Here is a 16,126-nt window from a genome sequence, read left to right on the forward strand (position 1 = left end):
TAAAATTCTGTAGCAAATACGATATCAGACACAGAAATTTAATTAAATTCCCATCGATACACAAAAAACGTTTATATTTTTGTGATATGTAAATGTGAAATGCGCATAATACAAAACATATGTATAATATGTAACAAGTATAGATGTATTTTGTAGCTTAGCTTTAAAAATCACCAGAAAAAGTAGTGAAAATCACAACAAGAGCCAAAGCACACACATATTGTAAGTATACACACATTATTTTTTATTTTCATACATATATGTACGGATAACATTGCCATAATTTTCTAATCTCTCGCAATGAAAAATGAGCGAAAATTAAAATATTAATTTTTAATTAATATTTTTTTGATATTACACCTTTTTATATAATAACATGTAACAATTTTACGTTTATTTAAAATTTCTTGCCTCTTCATCGAGTCCGCTCAGATCGTCATTTCAGTCTTGACTGCAAAGAAAGCGCGGTTATGAAATTAAAAAAATGAAATTACTAATTGCAAAATAACAAAATGAACACTTACACCTGCATGAATCGCGAGCACACCGTCTTCTTCGTTCGTCAAGATTTCTACGTGAGCTTTTCTGTCTTGTTGCACATTTACGACTTTGCCGGTACACTTGTTGTTTATCTTATCTCCAGAAATAACGTCGCAGTAAACGCCAGGTTGCAAACACGTGTAAAGCGTTTGCCTGAGATCAAATCTGTCGTTGTTGATAGCGACGAACCCGTTCTGCCCGCGACAGAAGGCGATTTGATTCTGGCCGTTGTCCCACCAATTCTCGATGCCGGTGTTGTTGGCGACATTTCGGAACCGCACCATGTTATAAATCTGACGCCATCGATGCTCGCAGACGAAACCGTTGTCGCAGGTGTTATCGGGATTGATGATAGGAGACAGAAGATTTCCGTTCACATCCTGGGGCGGAGTGTCGTCGAAATTGTTGAAGCTGAAGGAACTCATGACGCGCGGGTTTCCGTAAGGATGGGCCAGCATGAAAGCAACCGCCATCTGCAACACAATCGCTTTCAATTAGAGAAAGAAGAAGCCAGAATCATAAACTGTATTTGATATTGTTTTAAAATAGAAATATTTCCCCGTTTGTTTGAATGGAAATTTTTTTTTTTTTACTTGCCTTGTACAATTTGGACGACTTGTACGTGAGAATCTCAGGGTGTCCTCGTTGCGTATCGTGGTTGTCGATAAATACCAGAGCGTCCCTGGACGGCAACAAACCCCAAGCTTCTCCCCAATTGACAAACCACTTTAGATAATTGTTTCCCCTTAAGGCGTTACTGATCTCCATGCCGTGTCGAAACTCGGTAACCGCGGCGAAACCGTTGTACTCGTACTTGCTGATCGCCTCGCCGCCGTAATCGATCACTTCTTGAAATATGTAAGGTCGCGCGTCCTTCGGGAAATTGTGCTGAGTGTTGAGATTTTTCAGTCGGGAATAGATCTCCTTCAAATCGTTCGGCCACATGTGTTTGGCCGCGTCAACTCTGAAATCCCGAATCAATTGCGTAATGAGACTTCACTGGCGGAAATGATATTGCAACAAAACATTTTTATGGATGATAAAAATTTGCAAACCGAAAACCAGCCACTCCGACGTTGATCGCGCTGTTTAAGAAATTGACAATTTTCTCCCTTACGTATTCTTTCGATTGATCGAGATCGTGCAAGCCGACCAATTCGCAGTTCCGCACATTAACCGGATCCTGATAGTTCGTGATGGCGCAGGGCGAGTTAAAATGATTTCGCGTGTACGGTACCGCCGGGTAATCGAGGGTGTGAGTGTTCGCTTTCGAACCGCCGGTGCCGAGTGCGGTCTCGTGGGTGCCGGTCATGTGATTGAACACCACGTCCACGTAAATCCTCACGCCGGCGTTGTTACATCTGCGAACCATCTCCGTGAACTCCTTCGCTGTACCCGATCTCGTGTGCCAGATGTAGGATATGGGCTGATAGCGTTCCCACCATGGTCTGTTCCCTACGATTACGTTCTCCTGGATCGGAGAGACCTGCGGAAGTTGACGGGAGTTTCTCAATCATCCGCTCGCGAATAGATTAGTAGTGTCTTCTCCCTTTTGTATGGTGTGCAACATATTTAATTTCTGACAAATATATAAACTGCACAAATCTCTCACACGGCTCTCAAAATATTCAACAGGAGAAACAATGAAATCCGAGTGAGAGCCGAGCGCTGGAAATATATTTGTGAGAAATATATTTTTTTTTTTCAAATGTTACACTTAATGCACATAATTCGAAATTAAATTTTGTTTAATTAAATTCAATTTGAATATCGGATGTTTGGTTCGCATCTGATATAGAAACAACCTCCGTGTGAAATTTAAAAACTTATTGCGAAGAAAACACTGACCAAGTCAAACATTTTTGGATTTAATTTTTAGATTTTTTTTGCTTCGCACAAAGAAATTTTTATTGCGTTGCTAAGTAATCGCAGATTTTTTAAAAACACTTGTCGCTCTCTTTATTTCTAAAATTCTCACCTGAACACCGCCGTATCCTATGGGACCGAGGAACCTTTCGCACTCGTTAGCGATATCCAGCCACTTCCACTCGAACAGATGCACCATTCCATCGTGACCGGGCACATAATGCGAATCTTTCTGGCCGGCTACCGCCGACAGAATAACTAACGTATATACCAGCACTTGCATTCCGCACAATGATGACGCGGAACCATCCGTCTTGAGTTATATACACGAACGCGCGAAGGTCGGTGTCGCTTTTCAGATGAAATATTACGTGAACCTTACGTACATATAAAGCGCATGTTATTGAAGAAAATGTAATCGTGTTTTTTTATTATTGGCACAGCTGGAGCAAACACATCCACGTAAGACTTTTATCTCGTTACTTAACTAATTCGATAAATAACATGGTTAAAAAATGTGACGTATAATAAAATTGAAAATGACACAAAAATGGCAAAAAGTAACTTGTAACAAAGTCGTTGACTGAATTTGTTATGAAGCAACTACGTTGTTTTGTTTTTCGCTTGACGGACTGCCAGCGATAAATAAGTCATTGAGATATAGTAAAGCCGTCAAAACACACACGCACAAGTCTATTTATCATTAACTTGTCATTAACTTTTCTTATAGTAGAAAATTTGCTTTTATTGTACTTTTTAATTAGAAAGTGGCTTAATCTTTAGAAATTATTCTTCTACACAAATCGTGATCGTTATTTCTTATTTATTCAACTCTAGAACCATAATTGCATAGCAACTTTTTTTTCATTGAAAGTCGACGAGTCCAGTTAAAACTGCTTAGGATGTGAAATTATTTTATGAAATGTAAATTCAACTCCGCATTGTCTCAAGTGATTGGCTCGTAAGTTTATTTTCTCGTGTTGTTACTCGCACTGATTATATATGCATAGAACAAACATAAATCTTGTGTCAAGTACAAATATTTCTACGAAATGGAAAAAACAAAAACAAAATTGAGTAATGCGGACAAGCTGACGAACGATGCGGAGAAATCTATTAGCGGTGGTAGACAAAGAGAAACGAGATATCCCTCCTTCCAACTCCGATATCTATCGTTCTCAGAAACACAAAGTGTTATTAGATATCCGGAGCGATATTTTTTCAACTATGCGTTCTGACTTACAACGAATTTGATTGAATGCGCCAGTGCGTTCTCTTTCAGTGTGTAGTAAAATACTGAAATATTCTACTACACATTGAAAGAAGACTCACTCAGTGCGCACTAGTGCATCCAATTGAATTTGTCGTTAGATAGATTGGAACAAAAAATAGTGCTGCTTATCTCGCGCATACCGCCTTATCGCGAGTATTATGTTTGTTTTTTTTAAGTTAGAACGCGTAGAATCTAATTGGCATCACTCATCCGACGCGAGTGCGTTGCTCACACTGGGGATTTATTTCTCACATCGCACAAATAATGAAACGCAATATTTCTGCGCACACATAATTTTTATTCAACTATGAGAGAGAGTTATACATTTCGAAATCTTCGTTGTTTCACATTAGATGCGGATTTGCGACACGCTGTTTCTTCTGAAGAAGTAGTCTCTCACAACGAGTTTTTACAATTTTGCCTGTAATAATAAAAAAAAGATTTAGATAACACCGTTATCCGAGGTAACTTCCAATAGCTGAACATTTGTTAATAATTATTGGATATGTAAATAATTTTAAACAACAATTCCCGATGTTTCAAGTGCTCTTTAAGATGTTTTTAGTTTTTAAATTCATAAATACTCTTTGTTGATTCTTTAATAATATTAATAATTATTACTTCAATAAATTTTCACTTATTGGAACAGTTGCCTTCTCTTTGTTTCGTAAGCTCGTTACTTCTTTTACACTCACCTGAATATGAAGAGCGAGCACACCCTCCTCGTTCGACGGGATCTCAATATCGGCCGTACCATTGTCGTCGACCGTCACCGTTTTTCCGCTGCAGTTACCGTTGACCAAATTTCCGGTTATTACATCGCAGTACGTGCCACCGGGCAATCCAGTTTGCAACCTTTCGCGAAGATCACCGTCAACGGTAAAGGCAACGAAACCTTTGTTGCCGCGCGAGAAAGCGATCTGATTTTCTCCGTTGCTCCACCAGTTCTCTAACTTTTCATCTTTAACCAGATTGCGAAACTGGACCATGTGGTAGATCTGCGGCCATCTGTGCTCGCAGACCCAACCGTTCACGCACCGGCCGTCCAAGATCTCGGGCGAAATAATCTCACCGTTCGAAGTCGCGGGCGGTCCTTGGCTGGGATCGTCGAACGCGTAGGAACTCATGATTCGGGTGTGACCGTAAGGATAAGCCAGCATGAAAGCTATCGCCATCTGATATAATTCAAAGTACGTTGTAAAAAAATCTTTTTAAATTCACAAATGTGCAAAGTTTTTTTCTCGAAGTATCAAATTTCACCTTGTAAGGTTTCGGTTCCTTGTACGTGAGAATGTTGCTTCCACCGGCGCCGTGTCCTCTCTGATTGTCGTGATTGTCCACCATGGTTAACACGTCCGCGGAAGGTAACAATCTCCATTTATTCGGATCGCTTATTGTTTCCAATCTCGACAATTTATCTTTGTTACGGAACATAGTGCCAAGAATGATGCCATATTGAAATTCGATGACATTTGCAAAGCTGTTGTATTCGTATTTGTTGACCGCTTCCCCACCGAGATCGATCACCTCCTGATAGATGTAAGGTCGCGTGTTCGGCGGATATCCGGCTGCCGTGGACAGATCCTTCGTTCTGTTGTAGATAATCGCAAGATCCTGGGGCCACATGTGCTTGGCCGCGTCAACGCTACAGAAACGAACAATGTGATTTAAAAAAATCCCGATACATTTTATATTTTTAAATATTTAACATGTAATATAGGAAGAGAATAAGAGAGAAAGAGAGAGAGAACAACTTTTACAATTTTTGTTGCTAGAAAAAAATTATATATTTTTGCAATAAAGTCATTGCTGCCGCGTCATTACTCGCTAAAAAAAAACTCAAAATAAAATTAATCAATGTGTTTCTCTTAGCAGCAAGTATATTCTGCACGCGCGTCGTATAAAATTGCAACGAGTAACACGAGATTTTCCATGCTTTGTGGCTTTACTGCCGCGAGATGTCTTCTTGTAGATGTGGCCGCTAATTTCGAGTGCTTTTTATTTCATACGCGGCACGCCGAGATCGGTAGTTAACGCGACGCGGGTCCGGGGATCAACATCCCGGACAGTTATTTCCGCACGGAATTACGAACGTTGACGAGCTCGTTTAATTAATTAACGCTATCCGGCCAATTAAGATTTTTTACCGTTCGGCGCTGTATTACTGCAAAAATCTGAGTTAAAAAATATATGTATATTATTGCAAGAGTAGGCTCTTTTGCTTGTTGCCAAGTCGGTGCAACTCGGTGGCTAACGCATCGAGGATCAAAGTTCATTGCAACTCCGTGGAAAATTGATATTACCACGTAACGTTATACATTTCTTCTTTAATTTACTTGTGTGTAACACGCGATAGAGTTGAGAGAATTATTTTGTGTATTTTCAAGTTATTTCTCTTTCTCTCTCTTCGCGTTAATTGAATTATTTACACTATCAGATTATCCTTGCGTCGCGTATTTATATTTGTCACCAAACTGGCGATAAAACGTTCGTATTAATTGCCGCGTCGCGAATTTTTATTTCGAAAGTTAAGTTAGTCGGTGTGCCGTAATTATGAAATGTAGAGAGACATTTTATTCGATTAAAGCGACGAGATAAAGAGGTATATATACACAAGAAAGAGAGAAAAAACATTTGATATTACAATTCTCATTAAGAGAATTCTCATTAAGGCAAGATTGTGGCCTTCTTGTTTTTTTTCCTTTAAGAAAAAAACCACGCCGTTTTCTCGAATTACGTGCAAAATTATCGCACGAAGCGCGTGCAATAATTTTATCGCGTTTATATAGTTTTGACACACCTAATCGTTATTGCACGCGCAATCGAGAAATCGCGTACATGAAAAAGAGAATTTTTTCGCAGTAAAATATATTTCGCTTTTTTTTCTGATGAAACGAGAATTGTCGTTACACTGAAGTGGCGCATTTTCTTCTTTCTGTGTACGTGTAATAGCTAATGAAATAGCATGTCGTGCAGCAGGTACAACGCATACACACACACACACACACACATACACATAAACTATATCTCCTGTAAGTCTGTACGACCATCAGTTGTATATGTGCGTATCGCCGCATTTCTCCTCAAGAGACACAAAGACATTTGTAGTTCGCGATGTATAGCGCGTAAGTCTCGAAGACGGCGGCGCAGCCCGTTATCATTCCCGACGCGCATATCGCTCTTCCGCTTGTGGAAGCCCATCGGTTCATTACGGGGGACGGTACGATTTCGCTACGGGTTACAATTACGAGCGAAGCGCGTAATTAAAAGCTGATGTTTCTCATTTATTAATGCAACCAGACGAGCCGGTCTTCTCTGTCAGGCCGCGCGCGGCGCACCGCGCACTCGTCCGGTTTAATGTTAAACATCATCAGTCTTCGGCGCATCCTTGACGAAGGAGAAACAGAGAGAAGGAGAGAGAGAGAGAAATAAGAAGAAACAGAGAGATATGATAAAACTCTGCGGAATGCGAGATTTTGCTTTTTCGAATTTTACGTTTTCTCGTTTGCGTATTTTGCCGCGCGGATTACGCGTATCAATCAGCGCGTTGATTTTGCGCCCGCAAATATAGAAATTATCGATCGTCGCCGCGAATGACTCAATTAATTTTGCGCGCCTCTCTCTTCCGCCTAGTTAGGCGAGCTCGTTCGCATTCGATGCGATTAAAATATCGTTTTAATGAATCAAAACGAATTGCTTGCGAGAATAAAACTTCGCGCCGTAATATTTATCGGTCAAAGAGCGGGAATAGATATAATTGCGAATAATTACCGGAAGCCGGCGATTCCGTGATCGACGATGTCGTTGAGGAACTCGACTATCTTTTCGCGAACGTGTTCCTTGCTCTGATCGAGATCGTGGAGGCCGGACAGTTCGCAGTCCCGGACCTCGGTAGCGTTGTTGTAATTCTGGATGAGGCACGACTTGTGGAAGTCCGCAACGGAATACGGAACTGCCGGATAATCGAGTTGATCCGGCACTGCAAACGAACCACCAGTGCCGTACGCGGGATTTGCGCTTGCCGTCATGTGATTGAAGACCGTGTCGACGTAGATTCGCACACCCGCTTTGTTACATCTGCTCACCATGTCTCGAAATTCGGCCTCGGTCCCGGAACGAGAAATAATCTTGTAGGACAGCGGCTGATATCGCTCGTACCAAGGTCTCTTGTCGATGATGAGATTCTCGTTTATCGGGGAAACCTAACAGAAAAATTTGTTCTGTGTCACACGTTCAAAATACACACCGCTTTATTCTGTCAAAATTCTCGATGTTGGCGGAAACAATATTTTGTTACGTTTGCTAATATAAATACACAGTATAATATTTATTTTTTTAATTTATTTCTTACTATGTATTGATATTAATTTAATAACAATATCAGTATATATGTTATCTAATATATTTTGGAGTAACATAAAACAGAATTCAGAACCGTTCGTTTTACGTACTTGAACACCTCCGTAACCCATCGGACCGAGGAAGGTCTCGCATTCTTTGGCGATGTCCTGAAACTTCCATTCGAACAGATGAACCATCGTGGTTCTACCGTCCAGATAATGCGGATCTTTCTGGGCGAGCGCGCCCGCCAGCAAGGACACGAAGCTGAGTGCAAGAAACGACATTGCGGAACTGTGCACGAGAATCGTCGTCAATCCCATATGAGCTCGAAACAAATAATGACAACAATTTATATAGTACTGCTAGGTCGATGTAATTTCCGTCAATATTTATTCGCACGAACAATAGCAAAGCTGATAGCGAAACGATAAACATAACGTATGTCACTCACAGAGTTGGCAAGAAATACATTGGCAACATTTATCATTCTTTGAAACGACGTTAATTGCTGATGGCCAAGGCGATTACGTGTGCGATTGTCGTTACGGTTCGATACTAAACAGATGACAATTGTCAATAGAAACGCGCGTGAAAGAACATTAAAAAAAAAAAAAAATAATAACAAGATATGCGCAATTATTTGTTCAACACGAGGAAGGAATTCGTAATGTTACTCTGAGTCTCTTCTGAGCGCGCGTGTCTTTAATCAACAGACATAAAGCAAGTGACATCATCAAAAAAGCTGTTCGAAATAACAAGTTTTGAGATATTTAAATTGCATGTGATATTTTTTTCAGTATATATAATTTATTATATATTCACATTTTTAATGAGAGTTTAATCGATTCTCTCTATATAGATTTTCGTCTTATCTCAAAATTATCTCTATCTTTTCTCTTTAATGCTCGGTTCGGTGCCGCAGAGTTCTTTTTAAAAGGCCATTTACATCAAGACGGGGGCAGCTTCAATGGCAGATGGTGCGATTGATAGATCGAGACGGACTAAATCCCGCCGGTGTCTTACGTCATAAATGTAGCCGGGATGCTGGTAGAGATAAGCATAATTATTTGCGACGCGTCTGCCATCTGACGCTCGTAACGAGCCGATCAAAGAGGGGAAAGAGAGAGAGAGAGAGAGAGAGAGAGAGACAGGAAGAGAAAGAGAGAAAGAGAGAGAACAAGGTCGGCAGGGAGGTAACGGGTGCGAAATGTCACGATAATATTCATCGATCTCTTTGGCGTGTTGCGCCGCCTTTCGCTATTTATTTGATATGAATTGTCTGCATTTATCACCCGTTGCGTCGACCGTTCAACATTTGCCACGCAAACTACCGGGAACACGGTAGAGCGACCGCAGAACGGCTGGAATAGAGCGTAATCCAAGCGGTTTGAGAGAAGCGAGAGATTTACGCGAGAAGAAAATCACGAGGAGAAAATTGTGCGATATTTTTTGCGCTATTTTTCGACCAAACAAAAATCTGTCTTCAAAAATTTGTCACGCTGTTAACAAATTGTCTATTGGATGAAGTGAGATAAATTATGTGAATAAAGAGATAAATAGATGGGACTCGTGAAACTGTCAGTAATAAATGAAGGATCATTACGAGCAAATACAATAGCACACTCGTGTATAAAACATATGATTTTATTCCAATAAATAATCAGACATACTTGATATTTGGATTTATTAATTAAATAATAATTTGAATTTATATACAACAATTAATAAATATTGCCAACGAATTTATATAGTTTCCAAAACGGAGAAACACGGTTTTAACTTGTTCGACATAATATTGTTCCGCAATTTAATGTGGAACATTTCAGAAACAAATCTTTTAAAGTTAACTTCTCGGAGTTGAAAAATTTTGGCGTCTTTCCAATTAATTAAAATGTACTCTATCTAATTTGTGTTCAGTAATTACTAAAACATTGTCAAGTTTTTTCATCTGATTCTTGAGCTCCGTGATTCTAGTCTTCTTTTAGGGTTTTTTTTTTTTTTACATAAGAACATAAAAAAACATTACAATTATCGCGCTTCAATTTGGCAAACGATATTCCGATCGAAATAAAAAAAAATTTTACAGTAAAAGGAAAGAGAAACGGGAGTAGAAGATAAAGGATCTTTTCTCTCATATCACACATCTTTCTTTATTTTATATATACCTCGACTGACTTGGCTATGGTATATCACAGCAGTAAATATAAATCGAACTTCGGGTAGAATTATATACCGATCGCCAGCGAACTAACGTTTTAAACTTTATACGATTTCATAGAACTCTGCTTTCTTCTTTTGTTTGTTTGTTTGTTTTTTTTTTTCTTACATAGAGCTTCATCTTTTAAACAGAAAAAAATATAGATTTCTGTAATTTTATGGCACGTTTTCTTTGTTTCGTGAAACGAGAGAAATCAGAATTGTCACACATACACGCGCGCACGTGTGAGCGCGTGTACACACGCAACACACAACACACACACGCACATTCGCACAACGTTATATACTTATATCATTAAATCTATAGCAAAAACGAGATTTTGTCATCTTTATTACAATCATCGTAGCAAAGTAAAAACAAAAAAGAACATGGAAGATCGATAAGATAAAAACACAGCACAGTTGATATGAAAGACACACAGCGAAATTGGCGAAGAAATCGTTCAATTAACACGTTTACTGTCACCAATTGTTCAATTCGTGTTTCTGTCTTGAGACGTTCATCGGTGAGAATTTTCTTCAAAGTGTGCGTGTGTGATTGCGGCAAGACCGTAACAAAGTCGAGACAAGCTGTACAAAAATTCATTTCGGACGCTTTGGACACAAGCGCAAATCGCGCGTGTTACACTGTGCAATTATCGGACGCGCCTGCACGTCGGTGTGACGATAAACGTGTTAATTAGATTCAAATTGTCACGAACGAAAAACAAAACAAAACAAAAAAAAAAAATGAATCGATAATGTCTGCGCGACAATTCGTTATTCACACACATTACACATATACATCCATCTGCGATTATAACATTGTAACGACAAGTTCGCGCCACATTAGGCTGCTCAACGATGTAATATAATATATCGAGTATTTTGTGCAACTGCGTCCCTCTCCCCTTTTTGAGGGAGGGGGAGAGGAACAATGATGTGGCGAGAGATGTTCCGGGCATGTGCCTCAAATTGTGTACGCGGGCAACACACACACGCTCGGAAAGAGCTTCGTTTCAACGATATTGTATCTCACGTACGTGTAGGTGCGGGAAACACCCACGTGATATATTTTTTTTTTATTCTGTCTTTTTTTTTTACATAAATATCTCTTACATGTAAAAAACAATCTATAGAAATATATCGCCGCGCACAAACAGACGACAGTATACACGATACATATATAGATAAAAAGTAAAACGTGCCGACATTCACAAACGTATCCTTGACACCTAACGCTATCATAAGCTGCAATGTGCGACAACATAACGAAAAAACATTACGTACTAACTAGTGTGTACGACAGCCGTGTGTTTGCACTTAAATTGATTGTCCCCGGTGTTTTGACAACGCGTCGCTTAAAAAACACAAACATCAATCGCTCGCGTTTTCAATCGTCACCGCGGACTCGTTCGTTTTTTTTTTTTTTTTTTTTTTTTTATCAAAGACACGACGGTGTGTGTGTTAACTTAACTACAACGCAATGTTATAAAGTTTATTTTCATTATAATCTGCAACCACGCACGAACATTACACTTCTAGTAAAATAAACAAGTAAAAGGCTCCGAGAAATTCAAACAAAATCCAAAGGTCTCAAATACAAAGTGGTGGCTTGTGAAAAATTGCATTTCTATTAAGTAGATTAATTTTCATCAAGGTCGAATCAGCGTACATTTTATGAAAAAACAAAGCAAGTAATTAAAATAAATTAATTAAAAAAATTGAACACAAACTCGCAAACTAAACTTCGGTTTGTTTGTCCCATGGCTTGTCAAAAAAACCTCAAAAAAACAATAAGTAGTCAACGTAGTGGGAAAATTTCTTGTTTACACCACCACCTGTGTGTTTGAGGCTCATATTTGGCTCTTTTTTCTCTTTGGATTACATTTCTAATTCGAAAGCTAACGGCAATAGATAACAGCGTTCGTATTGTTTTCGCGGAGTTTACGTAAGATTCCGCGCGCGTTTTTCTTTTCGCACCTCCTCCTCCCCGATCTGCGTCACAGCCTCCTCGCTACGATTTCTTGATAATTAATGGCGCGACAACTGGAAAAAAAAAAAAAAAAAATAAGAAGAACACAAACAAATCTTTCTGCAAGACGAGAGTAATAACGTCCAAAGAAACGCGCCCGAGAGAGCTCGGCTGAGAGAGACTCATCTGTTACTGTCAACATCGTCGTCCATCGTCGTACCAGAAATGATACAGAAAACGCGGATATTTCCGTCGCGGTGGTATCAAATCTACTTTTAACAAGCGCACGCGTATATAGTAGATTTATTTCTCTTGAGAGTTCACGTTTTATTGTGACTGCACATATTGGATATGTTCTATAGTAGAGTAAGAAATTCGATAAAAGTGTCAACAGAGCGCGTTGATCGATAAGACAGAAGTGATTTTTTTTTTTCGTTTTTTTTCTTTTTAATTAAGAATAATGACGATGAGGTCAAGTTTGGATAGGCGTGAAAATTTATCATGACAAATTAAAGCTCGCGAGAAGATAGTGTATGGTTACACATGACGTGAGTTATATGTAAATAACCTCACCACGGAGGTGTAAATAATAAAAGACTACGATATGTGTTTAACGAAGCGGCGTCTCGAGACACACACACACGCACGCACGCACGCACGCACGCACGCACGCACACACACACACACACACACACACACATATATATATATATATACACGCGCACATAAACACACACACGCGCGTTGTTGTTTAATTTATTCCCAAATCAATTAAGATAAATGCGCAACAATCGTTCAATGTTTGACTGAACGATATGTACAAGTGCCCCGAGACGTCTGGTACGCACAGGTTTACACACACTTAACGTTTTTATAACAGAAATACGATATATTTTCTCTTGCAACAATAACACGATTGTCATATGTCTCACGATGCCCGACGGCTGTGATATAAATCCGCCGTGAATGTTTTTCCGCGATCAACGTTTGGAAATTTATCGAGACGAGAGGTGCATCCCGGAACGCGTACACGTACGTTCCCGAGCCCTTGTCTCGCGGAAAAAGAAGCTGTTTTTTTCACGCGCGAATGATGACGGTCTAGTAGTCGCGCGTCACTTCGCTGTCACGCGCGTCGGACACGTTAAGAAAAAGAGAGAGAGAGAGAGAGAGAGAGAGAAGAAGAGAGGAAGTCGCGTCAGAGTGCTTCTCTCGCAAGATGTAAAAGCAATACAAAGTAACCGCGCGAGTTAATTGCTACGCGTGATTAGAGCGCGCGTTATCAAATACAGCAATGCGCAACACCGTTTCGCGCGATCAAGTGTAATGATTCTGTTTGTCTTCGATATATTTATCTCAACATGGATGGATATAAAGACGTAGAGCCGTATAAAGCCGCGAGTTGGTCGCGGCCGAATCTGCAGACGGAAGCGCGAGACGAGAGATTGATGACACAAATAATATCTTTTTTTTTTTATTTTAGAATATGTGCGTTTTGTATAACCAAACCAAATTTCTGCGGCCCTCGTGTCGGAACATTATTCTGATGTAAAATCCGCTTATTCCCTCCGGTCGAGTTGCCGATTGTTGTTGTTGTTGTTGCAATTCTACGAATTGTTCCGATTGTCTCTCTCTCGATCGCGGCAATTTTTCCTCTTCCCGTTGCGTTTGCTCCAGGAGGAGCTTCCGCTGCTCCTTTTCGGACTGTGTCTCTTCATCCCGCTCGCTTGGTTGTTTCTTCTCGCTTTCCTCTCGCGGTTGTACATCCGCCTGTTGTTGCTCGTCCGCTTTCTGCTGCTCGTCTTTCGCTTCTTGCTCTCGCTGCTCGTCTCTCGACGGACGCGTTTCTTCTTCTTTTTCGTCTTCCTTCTTCCGCTCTGCTCCTTCAGATTTCCGCGTGATTTCTTGCTGTTTCTCCGCCTCTCTCAGTTTTTCCTTCTCTTTTTCCAATTGTTGTCGTTGAAACTTTTGTTCCGCCTCTTCCAATTTTCGTTGCTGTTCTTCTTGCTCCAGCTTCCGCTGCAGAGCTGCCTCCTCTTGTTCCTGCTTACGTCGCTGTCCTTCCTGCTCGATCTTACGTCGCAACTGCTCCTCCTGCTCCAGTCTACGCTGCTGCTGCTGCTGCTCCTGCTGAAGCTTCCGTTGCTCCCTGTCCTTTTCTATCTTCTGACGTACTTGCTGCTGCAGATGGCCCGGTTCCTTTCGTTGCGTCGATTCTTCGCGCTTTTGTTCCTGCTCCGGTTGCGTTTCCTGATGCTGTTGTTGCGGCTCCTGATCCGCGTGAACGTGAACCTGAATCACATGTTCCGGCTCCTGCTGTCCCTGCGACCGCACTCTCTGCTCCTTCTGCTCCTTGTCCCGCGCGTCGTCCGTCGTTTTCTCGTCGACGACGGCGCAAATGTCCTCGGCTCGCCGAGGCTGGTCCGAAACGGCCGCGATCGGTGCGGCCGTGGCCAGAGGTTAGTTGCTACCAGAATGTTGCTTCTGATCCGACCCTTCGTCGGAATCGTTCGACGTGCTCCAGGTCGTGTAGCTGCCGTACGGATCCAGAGACGACTGGACCGACATGCTGCGACCCCGTCTCCTCATTCCTTGGGGGGAGAGTTTTGTGGGGTCGACGCTGGTTGGATCTGCCTGCAACAAATCCCCTCATAAAAGAAATCGATTGATTCGTCGATTTATGCGAACTCTCTCTCCGACCTAAGCTGATGTTAAAATTTGTAAAGTTGTTGTTTGTTTGATTTGTATAGTATATGAATAATAGTAGAGATAATTCTTTTGTAGAATAACAACCTGATAAGCTAGCGCGTTCATGATTATCTCCGGCGGAACCAGCCCCAACGGATTCACCTCCTGCATCAGCACGGTGGCCGGGATCTTGTGGAACTGGATGTACTGGATGAAGATGCTTATCACGTCTTTGAGGTCTTGATGAGGATTGTTATCGCAGTGCTTTTTGCTCCACATTAGTACAGCCTGAAAATAAGAGATTAATCAGTCAGAGAAAGGAAACTGTTTTAATTAACCCGTTTTTTGTTTGTTTGTTTGTTTGTTTTTTTTTTTTTTTGACGTGAACGAATATTACGCGCCTGTGTTTAGAGATAAAACGGAGCGGCGTAAAAAAGCAGGCAAGGGGTTAAATGTGTTATTAAAATACGATTTATGCCGGGGAGGAAGGAAATTACTTGAAACTTGGTAAATTCGTCCGCGCGCAGTTCGTCTCGGCGAAGAATCAACAGAATAACGTCTTGGGGCAGCAACGTGAAAGATCCCAGATTCAACACCTCGTTGCCGTGCTCGTCGACGAATTCCAGTATCTTTGTGAAACATTACAAAATAAAATACACACGTAAGTACATATTATTGAAATGAGTTCATTAATTTGTTCCCGAGTTGTGTGCGCATGCGCTTTCGTGGTGCTTTTGTCATCAATTTGTTTACCTTCTTACTTATAACTTTCGTTAATTTATACTGCATATAACGGTTCGCCGATGCTAACAAAGCGCAGACCGTATCAACAGTTACGCAGCATTGAATAAAGCCAATACAAGCGTGCTTAAGTTGAGCTAATCCGTACTGATCAGCGGCTACCATTACACCTGCGAATACAGATTGTTATTTTATATCAAGCATCTCTCTCTACATTATTAATATACGAGAATTATTACGAGGCGAGAAATACATCCGCGACTTCTGTCTCCTTGTAAATTTGTAATGTAATAAAACTATCTCGCAAACGTGTGTCTACTTTCTACGCGGGGATAAGATAAGATAATGTCAGGATGTAGCTGTTGTACATAGGTATAATGAATCTACGTGGCGAATAATGGATCGGCCTGTATTAAAAAAAAAAAAAAAAAAAAAAAAAACCAGGCTGATTTGTATTGTAGATACGCACAATGTATAATGAATTCATTACCAAGCAAAGTCCTAGGCTG

General features: G+C 40.6%; 4 protein-coding genes across 6 annotated transcripts in view; all 4 read right to left on the reverse strand.

Annotated features, from left to right (window-relative positions):
• Positions 1-218: 218 nt before the first annotated feature.
• On the reverse strand, positions 219-2,726 carry LOC109853671 (alpha-amylase 4N-like). Its single transcript, XM_020426000.1, has 5 exons — positions 2,519-2,726; positions 1,596-2,026; positions 1,138-1,504; positions 525-1,013; positions 219-451 (listed from the first exon to the last, which is right to left on the reverse strand). The coding sequence occupies exons 1-5, from the start codon at positions 2,687-2,689 to the stop codon at positions 437-439; spliced, it is 1,473 nt and encodes a 490-aa protein (XP_020281589.1). The 5' UTR covers positions 2,690-2,726; the 3' UTR covers positions 219-436.
• Positions 2,727-3,956: 1,230 nt separating this feature from the next.
• On the reverse strand, positions 3,957-8,369 carry LOC109853668 (alpha-amylase-like). The gene is made up of 5 exons (XM_020425992.1): positions 8,131-8,369; positions 7,451-7,881; positions 4,940-5,324; positions 4,375-4,854; positions 3,957-4,100 (listed from the first exon to the last, which is right to left on the reverse strand). The coding sequence occupies exons 1-5, from the start codon at positions 8,338-8,340 to the stop codon at positions 4,089-4,091; spliced, it is 1,518 nt and encodes a 505-aa protein (XP_020281581.1). The 5' UTR covers positions 8,341-8,369; the 3' UTR covers positions 3,957-4,088.
• A 3,265-nt stretch (positions 8,370-11,634) lies between these two features.
• The window catches only part of LOC109853641 (WD repeat-containing protein 87-like), a 10,700-nt gene continuing 6,208 nt past the window's right edge, over positions 11,635-16,126 (reverse strand). Inside the window, 5 exon segments of the mRNA XM_020425946.1 lie at positions 11,635-14,617; positions 14,660-14,822; positions 14,982-15,164; positions 15,374-15,505; positions 15,630-15,787. Of these exon segments, the coding sequence (XP_020281535.1) occupies positions 13,668-14,617; positions 14,660-14,822; positions 14,982-15,164; positions 15,374-15,505; positions 15,630-15,787 (1,586 nt within the window). The 3' untranslated portion in view covers positions 11,635-13,667.
• Positions 14,587-16,126, reverse strand: part of LOC109853672 (serine-enriched protein) — a 5,361-nt gene continuing 3,821 nt past the window's right edge. For 2 of the 3 annotated variants that reach the window (XM_020426002.1, XM_020426001.1), the window contains 4 exons: positions 15,630-15,787; positions 15,374-15,505; positions 14,982-15,164; positions 14,587-14,822 (listed from right to left, as the gene is read on the reverse strand). In XM_020426002.1, coding sequence (XP_020281591.1) covers positions 14,649-14,822; positions 14,982-15,164; positions 15,374-15,505; positions 15,630-15,787 — 647 coding nt within the window. In that variant the 3' untranslated portion in view covers positions 14,587-14,648. Of the gene's footprint in view, positions 14,837-14,981; positions 15,165-15,373; positions 15,506-15,629; positions 15,788-16,126 lie in introns of all 3 variants that reach the window. The other variant, XM_020426003.1, reaches the window with a different exon arrangement.

Source organism: Pseudomyrmex gracilis, unplaced genomic scaffold (assembly GCF_002006095.1).
Source record: "Pseudomyrmex gracilis isolate BER0280 unplaced genomic scaffold, ASM200609v1 scaffold_52, whole genome shotgun sequence".
Classification (NCBI taxonomy): domain Eukaryota; kingdom Metazoa; phylum Arthropoda; class Insecta; order Hymenoptera; family Formicidae; genus Pseudomyrmex; species Pseudomyrmex gracilis.

Excerpts from the sequence above, each read along its gene's own strand:
- LOC109853671 (XM_020426000.1), bottom strand. The coding sequence starts at position 2,689 with ATGCAAGTGCTGGTATATACGTTAGTTATTCTGTCGGCGGTAGCCGGC. Across the intron at positions 2,027-2,518 it reads TAGGATACGGCGGTGTTCAG|GTCTCTCCGATCCAGGAGAA; the intron begins GTGAGAATTTTA and ends CAACTTCCGCAG. Across the intron at positions 1,505-1,595 it reads GTCGGAGTGGCTGGTTTTCG|AGTTGACGCGGCCAAACACA; the intron begins GTTTGCAAATTT and ends TCGGGATTTCAG.
- LOC109853668 (XM_020425992.1), bottom strand. The coding sequence starts at position 8,340 with ATGGGATTGACGACGATTCTCGTGCACAGTTCCGCAATGTCGTTTCTT. Across the intron at positions 5,325-7,450 it reads CACGGAATCGCCGGCTTCCG|CGTTGACGCGGCCAAGCACA; the intron begins GTAATTATTCGC and ends TCGTTTCTGTAG. Across the intron at positions 4,855-4,939 it reads AGGAACCGAAACCTTACAAG|ATGGCGATAGCTTTCATGCT; the intron begins GTGAAATTTGAT and ends GAATTATATCAG.